Source organism: Aethalodelphis obliquidens, unplaced genomic scaffold (assembly GCF_003676395.1).
Source record: "Aethalodelphis obliquidens isolate GAN/ISIS:26980383/991018 unplaced genomic scaffold, ASM367639v1 scaffold61, whole genome shotgun sequence".
Lineage (NCBI taxonomy): Eukaryota > Metazoa > Chordata > Mammalia > Artiodactyla > Delphinidae > Aethalodelphis > Aethalodelphis obliquidens.
The window spans coordinates 7225855-7246044 of NW_020838005.1; the positions used below are offsets into that span (position 1 = coordinate 7225855).

General features: G+C 49.4%; 1 protein-coding gene across 2 annotated transcripts in view; it reads left to right on the forward strand.

The window, feature by feature from the left end:
• BLK (BLK proto-oncogene, Src family tyrosine kinase) overlaps nucleotides 1-20190 on the forward strand; it is a 46805-nt gene that overhangs the window by 17363 nt on the left and 9252 nt on the right. For both annotated transcript variants that reach the window (XM_027087946.1, XM_027087945.1), the window contains exons 2-6: nucleotides 10280-10388; nucleotides 12681-12735; nucleotides 14219-14312; nucleotides 15226-15324; nucleotides 16351-16454. In XM_027087946.1, coding sequence (XP_026943747.1) covers nucleotides 10281-10388; nucleotides 12681-12735; nucleotides 14219-14312; nucleotides 15226-15324; nucleotides 16351-16454 — 460 coding nt within the window. In that variant the 5' untranslated portion in view covers nucleotide 10280. The remainder of the gene's footprint in view (nucleotides 1-10279; nucleotides 10389-12680; nucleotides 12736-14218; nucleotides 14313-15225; nucleotides 15325-16350; nucleotides 16455-20190) is intronic.

Consider the following 20190-nt stretch of genomic DNA (forward strand, 5'->3'; position numbering starts at 1 on the left):
TCCTTTTTGCAAGTAATACTCCAGAAATGCAGCCAAATGAAAGAAAGGGTCTTCATGAAGTGGGGTTGATGAACCCATCTGCACCAGCATGGTTAGGGCAGTAATTAAAAATGCAGATCCTGGGGCTCCAGGCTGGACCTACACGTGTCAGAACTGCTGGGACTGGGCCTCAAACTGGCTGTAAACTCCCAGCTTTGATAATGCAAGCTTAGGAACTACTGTGCTAAAGAATCATAACTGACTCCATTAGGAAGTGAACTCATGATTTAATTTTTTAATAAAATCAGTGCAAAAAAAATAGAAACTTAAAAGTAGATTAAGATCCATGGTCCCATCCGTACCAAATACACCAGTAGTTTTTTTGTTTGTTTCGACATACGGGTAGCATGTTTTACTTATCACTACTGTGTGTTTTTTGTTTGCTTATTTTTTTTTCATTTATTTTCTTTTTATTTATTTTTGGCTGCATTGGGTCTTTGTTGCTGAGCACGGGCTTTCTCTAGCTGTGGTGAGCAGGGGCTAGTCTTTGTTACAGTGCGCTGGCTTCTCATGGCGGTGGCTTCTCTTGTTGCGGAGCACGGGCTCTAGGCGTGCGGGCTTCAGTAATTGCGGTGCGCGGGCTCAGTAGTTGTGGCGCACGGGCTCAGTTGCTCCACGGCATGTGGGATCTTCCCTGACCAGGACTCGAGCCCATGTCCTCTGCATTGGCAGGCAGATTCTTAACCACTGCGCCATCAGGGAAGCCCGTGGTTGTTGGTTTTTTTTTTAGTATAAATGTACATGGTGTCTCCCAATAAAAGAATTTTATTCACAAGCTAGTAATTATCACAAGAATTTAAATATCATCATGGTACCATTTTCCGCCTAATTGCCTAAGAAATTTCAAGCTTGCCTATGTCAGCAGAATCAAATGTAGGTGACACAGGAAGCATGTGTCTATATTTTACTTAACACATTGTCACAAGAAGGCTGTCTTCCTTCCTGAAGTTTTGCTCAGCACCCTCTAACGTTTTACCACCTGAAAATCATTTTGATCAATTTACCATTGCGGGGAGTGAATTTCCACTGCAGAAATATTTTCAGTTTACAAAATTGAAATAGCCATATGTGTGTCTCCTCTTCACTGGGCCTAAGTTGGCGACCGCTTTGACCAAGGGCATACACAAGTCCAAGTCCACTGCTAGCTCGCCCAGTGGCCCTGACATACTCAGGCAGGAGTTACAACTCTACAGTGGGTCCTGTGCTAGCACTGGGCAAATATTCTACTAGTATTGAAAATATCGCACAAGGTGTTAACTGTGGTTTCTTGACTAATTCTAGCATTAGCATCCAGCCAGTGGAAAACTCTGAACAAGATTCTTGCGTCGACGTCTTTGGGAAAGCACCATTTCTGTATATGCAGATACTACCCAGCCCTGGTGGAATTATGCAGGGCATTTTTTTCTGGTGTTCTCTCGCTCTCATCCTTTACTCTCTCAACTCCCAACTAACAAGTGTGGAAGGAATGCTGGAATTAGCACATCAGTATTTAGTGACCCCTCATGGAACCATTAGTTGAAATGTTGATGAGGAGATGATCGATGGAAGGATCAAACCAGCGTCACCTGAACCCAGATCTATCTTAGCATCACTGAAGCGGTGCCGCTGGACAGTTGGGCCTCCAGATAGGTTGTGACACAGAGCTCACGTCACCCCCATAAGGCATCCCTACCAGGAAAAGATGAACCTGAATGTAGTGGACCCCGCAGAGTTAGTTCTATGTACGAGGAAGAGGTAGATAGAGCAGCAGGTTGTGAGCCACCACGAGGATGCAAACTCCAGCACGCAGAACATTCCACAGGACCACCGCTCTGGATCCGATAACTCAGTGGCATGAAACAAACCTAAACAGGGGCTGGGGGGCAGTTCCAGTAAAGATGACTTGAGAGAGACTCAACCATCCCATAGAATGTGTGAAGCTTGTTTGAATCCTGGATAGGACAAATCAACAGCAAGAAGGCATTTTTGAGACAACTGGGGAAATTGATTACGGATTGGATGTTACATAAAACCGCAGAATTATTGCTCATTTTGTTAGGTGTGATAATGACATTGTGAGAAAATGTCTCCATGTTTTAAAGACACGTGCAGTGTATGTGGAGGTGACACGGCATGTTTCAAGCCATGAGTTTCATTTCATTTCAAAGTTTCAATCCTTTATTTATAAAATGATTTGTCTTAAAACACCTAGAGTACTTCAATCAAGAAAACAATTTCTAAAGATAATTGGTGAATCTAGGGGGATGAGTATGGAGGTGTTCATTATACTCTTTATTTTTATATTTAGAAAGTTTTCATTAAAAATAGTTTTAATCTAAAAAAGTGATATCTGAGCCATCCGTTAAGGACTACCTAGTGTTTTCTTCCAGGTGGAAGTGATTTCTTCTTGCTGAGCTCACAAGGCCTCTCTTCTGTATGTCACCTGCCTACCCTGATTGTTGTGACTTAAGTGTATGTCTCACCTCTTATCGTCCCCCGAGAACGGACGCCTTCCTTGTTTCATCTCTATGTCTTCGCTGTGTCTGACACAGTACACGGTTGACGGTGACTGAATGAACACAAGAATATAGTTTCTAAGAGCCAACACTGCAGCTGTTTCATGATCACATGTGGGGGGAGCGATATGGGCAAAGGTGATGTAGCCTCATTCAAGTTGAGTTATCCTGAACTTGAGACTCAAAATATAAGTTTCTATTCAAGTTCTTTGGCCTCTTCTTTAGTTTAGAGTCATAGGCCCATCACTGTACTCTCTAGGAAATGGGCATTGCACTAGTGGATTCGTGGGGGGCAGGCCTTGGACTGCTTGGAAGTAGACAAATGTTCCACGAGGGCAGAAGGAACTCGCCAATGAGAGGCTGGCGTCTCACCACGACGTCCAACGCCCAGGATGGGCCCTGGGTCTGCACACAGGCTTACCTGTTCCAACTTGAAGCTACCCACCCATGTCTGGCAGGTTAAGTCAGAGGGTAGAGCTTTCGGCTAATAACATGGCAGTGTTTCCAGATCCCAGACTTAGGAACCAGTCAGAGGTGGGTGTAAGGCTGGCTCCGCAGCTCACTAGCTTGACGTGGCTTCAAGTCTCAAGTCCATCTCATCTGTAGAAAGAAGGTAGCACTGCCTGTCCCACAGTTACTAAAGGAAATATTATTGTTGATTATTTGTATATGTGGAATAATAGTAAAATATTTATTAAACACTATGGGCCAGGCACTGCTCTAAGATGTTCCAGTAGCATGTAATAACTAATCTAATCCTTACCACGCTCTGGGAGCAGGAACTGTTACCATCTGGAGACTAAGAGACGGAAATGTTAAGCAACTTATCCAAGGACACACAGGGCAAAAGTAGCGAAACCAGGATTCAGAACTCAGCATTCTTGTCAACGGTGCCCCATGGTCTCTCTCAAACAAGACAGTGTTCGTGGGGCATCTGGCTCAGTATCTGGCACAGGGGGACCGCTTAACACATGACAGTACCTGCTATTTAAAAGAATAAGCCAGAATCACAACATTGTAAATGAACTATACCTCAATTAAAAAAATTAAATTAAAAAAAGTAAACCAGAGTCAAACTGATTTTTCTGTCATGCAACCATGTGCCTTCCAGGGTTGATTTTATGCAGAAGATTTTTTCTACCACATCATCCTCCTGCCTCTCAAATAACCTGCTTCTGGAGCAGCCAGTTCAGGTGGAGGGACTCAGAGCCATCAACACTTCCCGGAGCCACACGACAGCCCGCCATCCTCGGTGGCCTCTGTCCCCCACTTACCGTCTCCACCGCCACCCAGGCTCTCGCCCCCAAAGGAAAGGTTAGGAAATCCCGAAGGACCCCAGTGGTAGCTTAGGGCACCATGAAGCTCTCCTCTGTCACCCAGTTCATCCTCTAGTTAGAATTTATTTAGCACCCTCTCTGCTCTCGTTCCTTTCTGACCCTCATCTTGTTTGGTCCGCATGACAACCACGCGATTTATGTACGGGCTGTTGGTCCTTGAACTCTATAAAACCTATGTAGTTGTGCATTATGGGTCAACATCCCCAAACATTTTCCATGTGTTGAATTCGGACCTGAGCACGTCAGCTGGTGAATGGACTGCCACCCGCCTGCCAACAGCTCCGTCTTGGCAGGACAACCATTTGCATCTGGGTGATAGTGTTTGCACAAGTGTTTTAATGTTTTGGTGCATCTGCCCCGTAATTTTACACAAGTAGTCATTGGAATTACGCCTGTAATCATGGGTAAGTGCATAATTAAAAGACATCTGTGAAAGGCTAAAAATAGACAAAGATTTGCCAAATAGGCAAGACATAATTGACACGTTATTAGTTTTTGTTTAAAAACATGCTAAAGATATGGCATTCCATAAAGCCAGGATCGGGATGGAGGAATTGCACCCATAGGGCATGGCAAGCAGAAAAGTGCACCGAAACCTGGTTTAATTTCCACAGAAACAGAACTGCCCCTTCAGCCCCAAACAGGAAAGTCCATTGTTTGGCTTTTTTAGGCATTCACCTTTGAGTATGTTTTCTCAGGAAGTCTTTATGTATGAAAACGAGGAGTAGTTTCATACTTCCCAATTTTATAGGTCAGGAGACTGAGCCTAGGTGATGAGGTGATTTGCCCAGGTTCACACAGTCAATTCGTGGCTTGCTTTTGAGCCCAGCTTGCTTGGACCATCCACTCCCCCCAGAGCCAGGGAGGAGGGAGATGGCTGTACAAAGCTCTCTGCCTGGAATTCCAGACCTCCCCCGTCCAGCAGCTCCCTAGAGGGTTTTCCTCCCGGCAGGAGGGCTTTGAAGGCAGGTGCAGCCTCCACAGCGGAGAGGACTGTGTGTCTGAGCCTGAGCTGTGGGCCCAGGGGATGGAGCCCCAGGCAGGGCACCCATGTCCCTGATTTGGGCAGGGAGGTCGGGGGCAGCATGGGGGCTGAGAACCCCCTCCAGCACCTGGCTCTGTCACCTTCAGTGTGACCTTAACAAGCCACCTTGCCACTCCATCCTCAGCTGTGAAATGAGAATAGAGTAAGTCCCCTACATACGAGCCGTCCAGCTGAGAACTTTCAAAGACGCGAACGTGCCCCTGTGTGCCAGCTGTTGTACTGTACTACTGTACTTTTCAAGGTACTGTACTGTAAGATTTAAAATGTTTATTTTTTGTGCTTGTTTTTTATGTATTATTTGTGTGAAAAGCATTACATACCTATTACAGTACAGTGCTATACAGCCGACTGTGTTAGTTGGGTACCTGGGCTGTTTTGGACTTATGACAGCTCTGTCAGAAAGGAACTCCTTCGTGTGTAGGGGACTTACTGTAATTGTAACCACCCTACGGATGCTACATGAATATTGAATGAATCATATATGTCAAGTGCTTTCATCCTGTGAAATGCTGGCCACTGTAAATAAAGGGTTTCCAGTTTCTCTATTTTTAGTTACTGCCTCTGCCACATCCCCTGCCAGGCTGAGGCTGTGTTTCAGGTTTTGTTTGTTTGTTTTTGCGGTACGCGGGTCTCTCACTGTTGTGGCCTCTCCCGTTGCGGAGCACAGGCTCCGGACGCGCAGGCTCAGCGGCCATGGCTCACGGGCCCAGCCGCTGCGCGGCATGTGGGATCTTCCTGGACCGGGGCACTAACTCGTGTCCCCTGCATCGGCAGGCGGACTCTCAACCACTGCGCCACCAGGGAAGCCCCTGTTTCAGGTTTTAAGCGTCTCCCCGGGGGCCTACATTGATCTCCCTGCTCTGGTTAAGGTGGGCAGCGGCGTCTAATTCATTTCAAATAAACAAGCAGAGGTCGCCTCCCCCAACATCCCCTCCTCTTTCTAACCCCTACCCCCTGCACTACACACACACACACACACACACACACACACACACACACACACACACACGGGTGCATTCACAGGCTTGCTCTGTCATGCACTCACAGACACACTCAGGTGCACGTGTGTGCACTCTCTCTCTCACACATACACACACACACAACTCACATCCTTCTCCCATCCATCCTTCCCCGCTGGGAGGAGGCCAGTGCCCGCTAAGTGCAGCAAAGCCCCCTGAACACCCAGGGAGCCGCACGTGTTGCCTTGGGCTTCTGCGTGGACGCTGCGTTTGTTTCCTGGCTCCACCCAGCCTGAAACTGCTAAAATATCACAGCGGGGTGGCAGCCCGAGCACGCGGACGCAGCTCTGCTTGTCACATGGCTTCCTGCGTAACTCAGGCTCCAGTCAGAGCCTCTGGGGTGGAGGGACCCTAGAGAACCGATGTGTTTATAAAACCCATGGAAAAGCATCTGCATACACACCGCTAAGGAGTCAAAGGACGAGGAAGTGTAAGTAGTGGTGATTTAATCTGAGGAATTTTACTTCCTGTCAAGTTATGCAGATGTTCAGTTCTGCTATTTAAGTGGACATAAAGGTCTGCCCAGGAAGTTTAAAATTGGTGGCAGTATGGTTGACGCTTCATTGCGCCAGGAGGCTGGGTGGCAGAGGGAGGAAAGGCCTGAGGCCCAGGCAGCCGTTCTCCAGAGCTGGGGCTGACCCGGGTCCAGGCCTTACGCCCCCTCTGGTCCCTGGGAAGTCATTCACATCTCTTTTCATTTTCTGCTTGTACCAATAAGATTATGTTTCCTGTTAAAGGATTCAAGGAATATATAAAATCATAAGAAAGAAGGTAAAAGTCACACGAGGTCTCATTACTTGAGATAAACAATATTAACACTTTAGGAAATGTCTTTTTGGAGTCCTGCTTTGCATTAACACCCACACACGCACTTTTTAAAATTTGCTGTTTTTTCTATTGGGTGTGGGCGTGCTTCCTCCCTTTCTGTCTCTGCCCCCCCTCTGTCCCTACCTCCTCCACCAGTCACCAAAGTAAACACCTTCGTGTTTATCCTCCCAAACCTATTTCCATGTAATATAAAAACACGTACATGTGCCTACATAGGGGTTTCTTGTCTCATTCTTTGGTTTTTCCGAATATGGGACAGCCTCACTTTTCACATCCTGCTTTTCTCACCTAACTATATGTTGTAGCAATTCCTCTTAGCCTCGCTGGTAAAGATCTAACACGTTCTTTTTGATAGATGCATAATATTTTAGAGACTTTTAAAGTGCAGATTTACTCAACAATTCCCCAGTTGGTGAGCAGTTACAAAGTTTCTTTTGTTTTTTTTTTGTTGCTACAACTATTGCGGCAATAAACGTGTTTGTATCTCATATATTCCTATATAAGGATGTCTTAGTACACAGTGAGATTCTTGGAAGTGGGATTGTAAATCGAAAGGTATGTGTAGTTTTTCATTTTAATAGAACTTGAGAGATTGCTTTCTACAAGTTTGGCAATTTTTCATATTTTATTTGTTCAATATTTATTAAGCACTTACTCTGTGCCAGGCACTGTTTTAGCAATTTGGATTAACAATGTATAATGCAAAGATCCCAGACGTCACAGAGGTTTCATCTTAGAAATGGAGTGGGAAAGAACAGATGAAATAACAATAATAAATACTTTTGTACCAGAAATGTAAGAAAACACAATTTTCCTTTTCTTTACCATCAACAATTGGTATTACCATTCCTCTTTTTTTTCTTTTTTTAACATCTTTATTGGGGTATAATTGCTTTACAATGGTGTGTTAGTTTCTGCTTTATAGCCAAGTGAATCAGTTATACATATACATATGTTCCCATATCTCTTCCCTCTACCATTCCTCTTATATATTTCCCCATCTTATTGATGCAACGTTCTTGTTATTTTGATTTGCATTTTCCAATTGGTAAGTAATTTCAACATTTTTCACATGCCTGTTTAGTGATTTGGATTTGTTTTGGATGGATTGTCTATTTATAATTTTTACTCATTTTTCTATCGAGTCGATTATATGCTAAACCCATACTTCTGGCCAAATTTCATGACCTCTGCGTATAAGTGGACATTTGTTTGCCATATGCTTTGCAAATCTTTTCCCCAATCTATTGCTTATCTTCATGATGGTTTCTTTTACTGTAGTACCTTTAACATTTATGAATCTGTCCTTTTGTTATGAATATGTCTTTTTGTCCTCTCTCAGCTTCTAGCTATTCCATCTTTGTCAATTGTTATCTCCAAGCTCTGTGTCATATGTATGGTCTCCTAAATTTTCTTCCAGTTAAAATTGTTTAATTTTTAATATTTTTTTCAATACACCTGGAATTTATTTTTTTAATATGGTGTGAGATTGGCATCCAATTGTATTTTGTTCTAGGTAGATAGCTATTTCCCCAATACCTTTTATTAAAATAAACCCTCAGTTCTCCACTGAATTAAAATGCCACTGTTTTCATATATGCAGTTTCCATACGTACTGGAATCTGTTTGCATTCTAATTATTATGCGTCACTGATGCTATGTCTATTCCTATTCCACTTTCAGGCAGGTTTGATATTACTCTCCTTTTTCATAATTTTAAAGCTAGGGTAGGACTTCATTTGGTCATAGAAACCTTCAGATAATGTTATCCAATTAAAAATTGTAATTATTGACAGTACATTTAATTTATATTGGGAACAACAAATAAGTCATAATCAAGAAAGAGAAGAGATGAAAATAATTACAAAACAATATGATGTAAAACTTCATGGTAAATTGGAAATGGAGAGGAAATCAAAGATGTCCTATAAATCATATAAATTATCAACGTGGTGCAAGAAAGAGGAAAAGTGGCAACAAATTCCTGTGGAAGAAACTGGAAATTTATTTAGAGATCTACTATTAAAAGCGTCCCAGGAACAGATGACTTACCAGCTGAGTTCCATGTAGTCTTTAAAGAACAGATAACCCCAATGTTATTAAACGATTCAAGATCATAGGAACAAAGACGAAGAGATCCCCGGTATGTTATGAAGCCAGAATCATCTTAAGGTTAATTCCTTATAGACCAATCACGCTCAGGAATATAGATTTTCATTCAAAATAAAATATTAGCAAATAGGACCCATCCGTGTATCAAAAAGACTAAGGCACTGTAACCAAATAGCTTTTTTGTTTGTTTGTTTTTGCTTTTTCGCGGTATGCGGGCCTCCCACTGTTGCGGCCTCTCCCGTTGCGGAGCACAGGCTCCGGACGCACAGGCTCAGCGGCCGTGGCTCACGCGCCCAGCCGCTCCGCGGCATGTGGGATCTTCCCGGACCGGGGCACGAACCCGTGTCCCCTGCATCGGCAGGCGGACTCTCAACCACTGCGCCACCAGGGAAGCCCCCAAATAGCTTTTATTCCAGAATGCAAGGATGTTTCAGTAGCAGAAAATTGATCAACATAACTCATTACATCAACAAATTAAAGAAGAAAATTATCATATAAATAGATATTAAATAGTCCCCTGATAAAAGTCAGCAGCGCTTCCTAGTACAACCCCATAATCTGTTATCCAAAATGTGGGTAAGTGTGGTGGTCTAGTGTCCGCCAGGGCTCCATGGTTGGCTGTGCATTGCTTAACTATTTGACTGGGAACCAGCTGCTTAACATCTCAGACCTCCTACTTGCACTTATTTTAGAGACTTGAAAGGATGATACAAGATAGGTGAAGTTCTTGGTCAAGAGTAAGCTCTCCTTGAACAGCCGGCCCTGGAATGGGGGTGGTGGTGAAGTGGCGATGCTCTTGGCTGTGGTCCCCGGGGTCTTTCCCACATCTGTCGTTTGAAGATTCTTTACCCAAGAAAAATCTTGATTGTATTTCACTCACCTGTCAAGAAGATTCCCCGATATTGTTGGAAAGTTGGCATTAGATGCCTATACTATCTTTGTGACCTAAATTACAGCATCTCACCTGAAAATCTGAGCTGGAAAGAACCTCAGAATGTTCTAACGTGGGCCAGGAGAGGGAATGTGACTTTCCCAAGTGAAGACTGAAACCCAGACCACCAGACACATTGGTCAGCCTCTTTCTAGATGGCAAGGCTCCTACCCCCAGGGGCCTGGGATCCACCCTGGCGGTTTCTGGCAGTTTCCTCAGGCCAGACCATCTCTGTGTCCTAAACCCAGGAGTCTCTCCTCTCTGGGCCACTTCTTCCTGCTCTGGGAAAAACGATGGAGGCAAGCTTAGCCCACCCAAGCCCCTTCTGACCCCATGTTCTGACTTTGACCTTCACTGCCCCCCTGCTTCCCCACCTTTCTAATCGGCAACCAGAAGGGGTTTGAGGATGCTCTTGTGCACAGAGGCTCTGAAAACCTACTCACATGGCCAATCTTCTGTGTGCTCTCCGACAGGATGGGAGTAGTGAGCAGCAAAAGGCAGGTCAAGGAGAAGGGGAAGGGCAGATGGAGCCCCGAGAAGGCCAGCACCCAGGGCAAAGAGGCCCCACCACTGCCGCCCCTGGTGAGTGACTGCTGTGCGCAGCTGGAGGGGTGGGAGAGGGGCGCACGGAGCTCCCCCGTGCGGCTCGGGGCTGCTGCTCGTCTCCAGCCAGCACCAGCGCCATCTCTAGACAACGCGGGGCACCAACAAGTAGACCCCTCCCACTGCCACCACGACCCACGTCGCAGTGGTGGCATAGTACCAAGCTTAGCAGCCAGATGGCCGAGCTTAAATCTATGAGCGGTGTGCTTCCAGGGAGGTTACTTAACTCCTCTGTGCCTCAGTGTCCGCATCTGTAAAATGGGTACAGTAAGAATGCCTTTCTGATGGGGACGTGACCATATGCAGGTGTGCAAGGCACAGGGCCGGGCCTAGGGGGCTCCCGGTAATTCTTAGCCAGTTTTCAATGCACACGGGCAGCCTTGAAGAGGAAAGGAAATCAAAAATGTCAACTTGAACAAAGGGTGGGGCGAGGGGGGGTCTGGGGCATTTAGCAACATCTGCTGCCCCCACCCCCTGCCCAGAAGCTCCTGATGCTCATCGTCCCTTTCGTGGCACTGCTTCTGGCATTCCAAGCAGCTTGCCGTCCTGGGATAAGGCAGCCTAGGACTGGAGGGGCCCTCTCCTCCACAGCAGGCCCTCAAGTTCTCATGGAGCCTGTCATGCAGTTCTGGTCTGTTCACAAAACGGTTGGCACCCTTTGACAGTAGCATTCCCAAAGAGGCACTTTTAGATGATGATGTTTGTGTCTCCCCCGCCCGGCTACCTACCCCCTTTTGGTTTGGGTCAGTTGGGAGTCATGCCTGGGTCCCCCAACCCTCACCAGCACATTCGACTGGCCATTGCTTTATTCTGACAGTGACCTGATGGGGGAGGGGAGGGGGAATTGCCAATCCTGTTTCTTAGAGGAATCTTATCTATCCGTGTTCCAATTTAGTGCAGTGCTTGGCAGGTAGCAATGAAATGTTTGTTGAATGAATGAATGATCAACTGGGAAAACGCCGACTTCGACTGTGTTCATTATATGCTAATAAGTAGTAGAGCCTGGAAGGTTTTAAACTTTTTTAAAAGTCACATCATATCTATTAATTATGGAAAAAAATCGTAAATACTCATTATTCCACTGCCCAATGATACCTGGAGTTAGCACTTCAGAGCTCCTGCCTCCAGACCCCTTTTCTGTGGGTCATTTATATTACATGTTTATATTGTCAATGGAACCACGCTATACATGCCATTTTGCAAAATCCTACTTCAAAATTGTTTTCAATAAATATGGAATACAAAAAGAATATTTGGAGACTTCCCTGACGGCCCCAGTGGTTAAGACTCCATGCTCCCAATGCAGGGGGCACGGGTTCGATCCCTGGTGGGGGAATCCCACATGCTGCGTGGCCAAAAAAAAAAAAATTTGTAACGCATATGTCAAGTTGAACAAAGAACAGAATGAAGAGCCAGCACAGCTCCGTCATCTTCAGAAGTAGAAGGTGACCGGTTGAGACTGTCTGCTGCCCCCAGTCTATCCTCGTCACCCCGGGCCCCACTATCCTGAGAGTGTGTATCATTCCTTAGCTTCGCTTTTTCGGTGTGATCACATATGTATGTGTTTCTAAACACTCTTCAGTTTGATTTTACCCGTTGTGAACTTTAAATCATTTGAATCAGACAGCACGTATTCGTCCGAGACGTGGGTTTTGGATCTCCCTTAAGTTTGTGGGTTTTATCCACGGGGATGCCTGGGGCTGTAGCCACGCACTTGCCCCGGGTTTCGTTGCATGACTCGCTCCAGTTTGTCTATTCGTCTATCTTTTTGGTCAAAGGGTGATTCCCACACTTCAACGATTTTTATTTTTTTAATTTTTTTTCTGGGAGCCTTCCGGTGCAAAGGTTTCTCTACAGGGTACATACCTGGGAATACATCTGTTGAGTTTGAGGGAAATATGCTTTTAAAATAATTTCCCTTGAGAGCAAATACTCTTTTGCAATTTCTCTTTTAAAGAAGAACCAGGACTTTAACCTGGGTGATACGGCTTCCTCCCACAGTTCCACAGCTGCCTCTTACGAAGTTGGGGCATCCCCACGTACCCCTCCTCCAGCCACGTGTGTGGTTGGGCAGGCGGTCCCGGCTTGTGGGACGTGGCACTGGCACCTGGGGCTTGAGGCAGCACGTGTAGAATTTACCTGTGCAGCCTCCTGGGCCAGCAGAGAGGCTCCCCCAGACCCTCCAGCTGGCACGCAGCAGTCTCACCCCTCCTGCCCTGCCCAGGCCTCGGGGCCATGACCTTACACAGAGCACGTGCATTTCCGCTCTAGGTCGTGTTTAACCACCTGGCTCCGCCCCCTCCTGACACCAGGCACCCGGACCAAGGTAAGAAGGGGCTGCTTCGGCAGCTGAGGCTCCCCTGGCCACGTCCTCCGGGCCCCCGGCTTCGTGCAGTTGGAACAGGGGCCGAGGTGGGAGCGGCTTCCTGGGGAAGATGGGCCCTCGAGGGTCGGAGAGGAGGAGGCCTGGGGGGAGGCTGAGTGAGGTGCCCTAGGCTTCACCTGCCCTTGGGGGGTGTCCCTCCAGGAGCCAAGCACCAGCTCATTTAGTGTACCTGAGCCTGGGTGGGCTTTTTTTTTTTTTTTAAGACTTTACAAACTACGAACGAGCACCAAAAGAGTTACAGCAAATACAAACAGCATCGTCAAACCCAGGCTTTCAAAAATTCTAGCTCCCAACCTCCAAGGGCGAAGGCCGATGGCTCTGTGTCCCAGCCCTTGCTCTGTTCCATATGGAGTTTCCCATATCTAGTTTCCCAGCCCACTTTCAAAGGCCCCCTGCCGGCCTTCTAACCACCCCCGGTCTCCACTTCCACTCTGATGGGCCGGACTGTGGAGGTGATATAATGAATGACCTCGGGGGTTCAGGCCGGGGCAGGGGGCTCACAGGATGGGGCTTCCGGGAGAGCTCTGCCCCAGCATCTTCATAACCCACCTGCATCCAGCACCGGGAGGCCTCAGGCATTAGAGCACTCCCACGACTGCACTGAACAAACAACCCAGAGCCCGGCTCTGCCCCAGGACTGCGGAGGATGCAAAGCTAATTACGATGGGGCCCCTCCGCGAAGGAGCTCGGAGTCTGTCAGTCAAGAGCGGCAACCCAGTTAGTGGCCTCACCTGGTGCCTGGTGTTTCTTATCCGTGCTGAGGATCACGGTTAATTACCATCAGGGGAGATCCTTACTTCCTGCCGGGGGCTTCGCATCTCCGGGAAGGAAGTCCAGGACAAGGAAGTAAAACCAACTGCCTTTGGCACAAGACCTTGAATCTCAGAACCGGAGGCGGCCTCTGTCATCTATTCCAGCCCCCCTTCCCGCCGAGGGGAGGGGAACAGCCACACTCTGGTGACCAAGCTGAGTCATCTACTTCTGGGGACGCTAAGTGGTCTCCAGGTGACCTTTTTCGGGGCAGGGGGGTCTTCGCTCCCCAGGGCTGTGCAGAAAAGCAGTGGTCATTGGAAAGACAATAAGCCATGCTCCAGAGCCCGCTGTGTTGCAGGGACCAGCAGCTCGTCTGGGTACTGCCAGCCAGAGTGCTGTGACAGGGCCCTGGGTACCGTTACAGGTCAAAGTTACAGCTGCTATGTTCCGAGACCACTACTGCCCTTGGAACAGAGGCAGGGAGGGCAGGGGGAGAAGGGGAAGAGAGGGGAGGGTCATGGCCTCCGAAGTGATAAGGGATGGTTCCCAGACGTAGGTCTGCGTTCCTCAGGTCCACACAGCTGATCTCCCTAGATCTTCGGGATTTTTCCAGCCCCTACCATCGCTCTAGCAGCCCAAGCAGTGACCATCTCTTCCCTGTTAACCCTAGAGGAGCACTTCGTGGTGGCCCTGTATGACTACAAAGCTGTGAACGACCGGGACCTGCAGATGCTGAAGGGGGAGAAGCTGCAGATCCTGAAGGAGTAAGTGTCCCGGACACCGTCCCTGTGACTGCAGGACCCCACCCCACCCCCACCTACCTTTCCCCCAACCCACCGCCCTGCACGGCTGCCTCCAGAATATCTTCTCCAGTGCCCTGCCCCCCAGCCCAGCCCAGCCCAGTCACTCAGTAGTAGGGGTTCGTATTCACTACCTCCTGCTCTGCTGTCAAAACCCTACTCTTCCTTCAAAACCCACCTTTAACGTCACCTCCTCCATGAAGCCCTCCTGATGCCCACAACGCTTGCCTGGCTGCTCCATCACGGCTCTGGACTGGAGTCTGTTGTGTCCAGATTTGTCTCCCTTGCCAGACAAGATCTCGCCTGAGACCCTACCTGTGAATTCAGCTTTGGTTTATCCAGAGTTTCTTCTCAGAAACTGCTCTAAAGCCACTCTGTCGCACGTTGAGCTTGTCCCGTGGAGGCTGAGGACTCCTTTATTCCTTGATGTTCTGCGATAAAGTGTGAAGGCCCTGACCTTTTGACCATCTGTGGGCTCCGGTTGGTCCTCTCCTCCGCAGCCCTCCTTGTTTCTGTCTTTCCCGTCCAGTCCAACCTCACTCCCCAAACCCTAAACGTGTCCCATTAATCGAGAGGAAGGCGGCTCACCAGAGGACTGGGGCCCTCGTGGATCAGGCTATGGAGACAAACCCCCCCGGAGGCTGCGTTGTTCCCTTTCCTCCCCTGGGCCAGGAGCATCTCGGGCCCATCGGATGCTGGCGAGTTGGAATGACCTGGACACCCCGCATCACTGAGCCCCTGGCCCCAGTTCCCTCCCTCTGCCCCACCGCCTGCCTCTCGAATCCTCTGCCTCCCAGGGGTGAGATGCTGTGGGCTGTGAGCTGCCCAGAGAGCCTTGTGGGAGCCGCTACCTGTTTTGTTTTTCTTTCCCACCTAGAGCTGGAGACTGGTGGTTGGCCAAGTCTCTCATCACAGGAAGAGAAGGCTACGTGCCCAGCAACTTTGTGACCCGAATAGAGACCCTGGAAGTGGAAAAGTAGGTGGACAGACGGCCCCTCAGAGCAGAAGCGTGTGCTGGGGGCTTCTAGTCTGCTCAGGGCAGAGCCAGAAAGTAGCTAAATAGCAGAGCAGGGTGTGAACCCGGCACAGAGGGGGCAGGAGAGGGGTGGGGACTTGGTGCCTCTGGGAAAGGCTTGTCTAATGTCCCAGCAACGTTGAAATCTCTGTGTGACAGTGAGGGTGTCACTCAGGGAGCCCATCTCACCCTTCCCACCTGTAAAATGGGAGCTGCCCATTTCCTGGCTAACCTGGTAGAGACGACCCCATGTCCCACCACCTTGATCAGCCACCCTCCTCCCCTGCCTCCAGGACAGGACTCAGGGCTTGCACCTCGGGGGACTCACAGGATGGGGGCCTTAGGGGACAGCTCCGCCCCAGCATGCTCATAACCCACCTGCACGCGGCACCAGCCAGGGCCTCGAGCATTAGTGCCCTGAGCAAACAGAGCCAGAGCCCCAGCTCTGCCCAGGACCGGGGAGGATGCAAAACCCATTATGACGTGACCCCTGCCCTGAAGGAGCTCAGAGTCTGTCAAACTCACGAGCTGGCACGGCTCTGCCGCCTCGTCTAGTGTTCCCATCCAGCGACGCTCGCCCCCAGGAGGGCTCCTTGCCCAGCACGCCCGGCCCTGTGCCTGTCCCTGGACCAGTGTGGGGCGGGCACGTCCACCCTGACCAGCCTGTGCTCAAGGGGCACTAGAGACCCAACCCCAAGGAGGGTGGGCTGTGAGGGGAGGTGTCAGGTGCATTCTCCCAGAGCAAAATTAACAAAGGGCACCAAATACTGCTCTCCTTTCATTTCAAGAAAACACTGAGTCCATCGCTGACTGCAGGGAAGGGGACCGAGGGGTGTTTCATGTATCAAAATGTGAGGGGCTCAGCTCAGGGTTAAGTTGGCAACGGGAACACATTTCAGCTCTGGAGGGAAGGGACTTGGGTGACAGTATCCCCGGGAGTGTGGCCACTCTCTGAGGTCTGTCTGCCTTTGTGCTTTTCTTTTCCAGGTGGTTCTTCAGATCAATTTGCCGGAGAGACGCCGAGAGGCAGCTTCTGGCTCCAATCAATAAGGCCGGCTCCTTTCTAATTAGAGAGAGCGAAACCAGCAAAGGTAAGCCTGGGCCTCCGCTTCCCTCCCTGTGCAGCCCGGGAGCCCCACCTGCAGCCTTGCTTCTGGGAGTTGGGAGGGGGCCAGTGTGTGGAGTGCTAGGCAGGAGAACCTGGTGGCGTCCACCCCGGGGGGTCCCTCCCACATCAGGCCAGCCAGGACAGCCCATGGGTATCCGGTAACTGAGCGTGAGGCTGTACACATGGACAGTTCTCCCAGGGCCCCGCTGGAAATGTGCCCAGCACGAGAGCGGCTCCCATCTCGGGCTGGTCTCGCACTGCCTCGGTCAGCAGGGGTGCTGAGGCTGGCGGGGGCAGAAGAGGGGGTGTGACCCAGGGCCACGTCTGGAATCAAAGGATTTGGGAGCTGAAAGAATCCTTAGAGATAATCTCAGCTAGAGGCTGTGACTCAAGACACTTCCAAGAGCCTGTGAGGTATAAGTTTGTGATATACAAGGACGGGGCAGTGATCACTGAGATCTGATGGACTCACAGATTCAAACCCACTGACCGAGCAGAACGTTTCTGCCACCACCCTCAGGCCACTGGGTTCTCTCTTTCTCTGTCTTTAGTTTTCTCTCTGTCTTTCCTCCTCGAAGTTCTTTCTGCTATAAAGTATAAAACACATCTAAAAATTGCATAAATTATAAATGAGTGCATAATTATAGAGTCATGCTAAGTAAACACCTGTGTGACCACAAGAGCGAGAACATTCCAGACACCCAGAGCCCCTCTCCCTGCCCCACCGGTGCCCCTTTCTGATTCACCTCCCCACCCGCCAGAGAAGCCACCACTGTCCTGACTTGGATGGAAATCCTTCCTTATCTTTCTTTATAGTTTTACCACCCACGTTTTGTCTGTTTCTCACCTTTATACAAATGGAATCATAGTATTTTAGTTTTTGTGTGTGTCCTGTTCCTTTCACTCAACACTGTAAGATTCTGTATTCGTGTGCCAGGCCTTCTGAAGCAAAGTACCAGGAACTGGGGGACTTAAACAACAGAAATGTGTTTTCCCACAGTTCTGGAGGCTAGAAATCTGAGATCAAGGTGTCAGCAGGGTTGGTTTCTCCTGAGGCCTCTGTCCCTGGCTTGTAGACGGCCGTCTTCTCCCTGTGTCCTCACATGGTTGTCCCTCTGTGTGTGTCTGTTTCCTCATGCCCTCTTCTTATAAGGACACCAGTCATATTGGGTCAGGGCCCACCCCAATAACCTCATTTTAATGTAATCACCTCTTTAAAGACCCTATTTCCAAAGATAGTCACATTCTGATGTACTGGGGGTTAGGACTTCAGCACAGGAATTTGTGGGGAGAGGGGGGGACACAATTCAGCCCATAACAGACTCACTCGTGTTGTTGAGGATAGCAACAGTTCACTCTGACTGCTATACGGAATCTAGCATATGAATATTCCATAAATTATTGCTATTTCTCCACGCTAACGTTGGTGGACTTGGGGTTGTTTCCAGTTTGGGGCTGTTATGACCGTGCTGCTATGAACCTTGTTATATATGCTTCCTGGTACACGTTTGCCACTAGTCTTCCATCTTTGAGGTACTGGGCCAATACCCCCATTTGAAAGATGAGAAAACTGACTCCCTGAGGGAAGAAGTGACTGATTCAAGACCAACAGTGAACAAGCGTCAGGGCCCAGATCATCTGAGGGGCACCAAAAATCTTCACAAGCTCTAAAACGTGTCCAACTGGCCTAACCTGGGTGGATGGAGGGGAGTTTCCCAAGCAGGGCGAAGAAAGCCTTTGTTATCAGGACACTGCACAGAGGGACCTGTTACAGGAGAGGAGGTGGCAGCAGCGACATCAGAGGTGAAGGGGAGAGAGGGTGGCCGGGCTGTGAGCCTGGCCCCCTGTGTTGGGGCCAAGAGAAAGGACAGGGCTTTCCTGGTGGGAGCACCAGCCCCTCCCCCACCCACTGGCTTACGCTTCAGCTCCATCCATGGCTTGAGAACTGCAGTGAGTGGAAACACGAAAGCAGCAAAAGCTGGACAAAGAGAGCTGCTTACAACCCACTGGAGGCTCAGGGGAGCTCCCACAGCTCACTGCCCCTCAAAGGGTCAGAACCAGGTGGGGGAGGTGGAGGGATGCAATGGTGCGTTGGGGTGCTCTGTGCAGAATTTCCGGATATGCGCCGATGGATGCATTAAATTATATACACGTACATATTAGGATATTGCCACTACTCCATCTGAATAGCAGGGCACCTATGTCCAAGAAACAATATGGGAATCATTAGAGACTACATAAGTGTTTTGTTTGCTGTAGAATATTTCAAATGCATATGGAAGTAAAGCGAATAGTACAATGGAGCCCCTGTACCCAACACCCAGCTTCAACAATACTCAACCCAGCTAATCTCGTCTTGTGTATATCGCCACCCACCACTCTTACTTTGAAGCAAATCCCAGACATCACGTCATTTCACCCGGAAATGATGTTTTAATTGTTGCCTATTGCTAAGGGACCCCCTGGAGGGAAAGGGCGTCCCCAGCCTCAGTGTGAAGGAGGAAGGGGTCTCTAAGGGTGGCGGGTGTCTCCTCCTGTCCTTGCCCCCCTCCCCAGCTAGTCCAGGCTGGGATTGGCCAGATGGAGCTGAGGCTTCAGGACCCCACGCACATATACACATCCCTGCATACACATGCGCACACTCCACCGAACTCCAAAGCATCTGGAGGCCACAGACAGAGGATGGGAGGTGGGGAAGGAACACTGCCCCCAGAAGCCAGAGAGCGAGTTCTAGCCCCGAGAGGCCTCCAGGACATCCCTTAGCTTCTCAAGCTTCATTTAATTGGTATCTGTGTGAGGACTGACTAGTTTCCCAGTTCAAGGGCAGGTGGTCCTTACAGTGTTAAGAAATCTCAGTCTCTGGGAGCCCAGCCTTGCCTATGCCCAGCGCAGCCCACATGCAGCGTGGAGACAGGACAAGGGGATCCAGATTTTGTGAACCGCAAGGATTGAAGTCCCCTTTAAGAGGAAGGAATGCCAGATTGTAAATAGATATTCGGGACAGTCCCTAGGAGGAGCCCACACAAGAGAGGCCCTAAATCCGAGCTTCTGCAGCCCTGCTGGAGGAGAGCCCGGTCTCCTTGCCTGATCTAGAGGATTCACAAGCAGGGTGCAGCGGAGGGAACGGGGAGAACAGCTCCCTTCCTCACTAGGGTGATGCGCGGATGAATGGACTCACTAGAGCCTCTCTCCGGTTCCTGAGATACCGGGGCACGTTGCACCCACCCGGGGCGAAGTCGGGGCCACAGTTTGCCGCGTGCGGGCTGGGCTGGGGTCGGGCGCGTGGAGCGGGCTGTGGCGGAGGCAGGGCGCGCCGCGGGGCGCAAGGCTTCTCCGCATCCTTTTGCAGGTGGGCAATAAGAGAGGCGCAATGGCCAAGGGTTAGGGGAGAAGGGATGTGAGATGGGCTGATGGTCTGATGGGGGAGGAAAGACGCGTAAAGACAAACACCGCAGAGCAAAATCAAGCGCCCACACCCAGGACAAGAGGTGTCCAAGCCTGACACCTGGCGGGGAGGGCTGGTACTGCTCGAGGTAGGCGAGCCCTTAGAAAGGGCACGGGAGCCCCCAAGCCTGCTGCTAGCCAGCGGAGGGCCCTGGGGCAAAGCGACATTCCCCTTCTGGGCCTCAGCTTCCTCATCTTCCAAATAAGAGTGGAGGAGTGTGGTGCCCAGAGAGCTGGAGAGAGGCGCTTTATAAAAACCATCAAGGTCGTGGAAT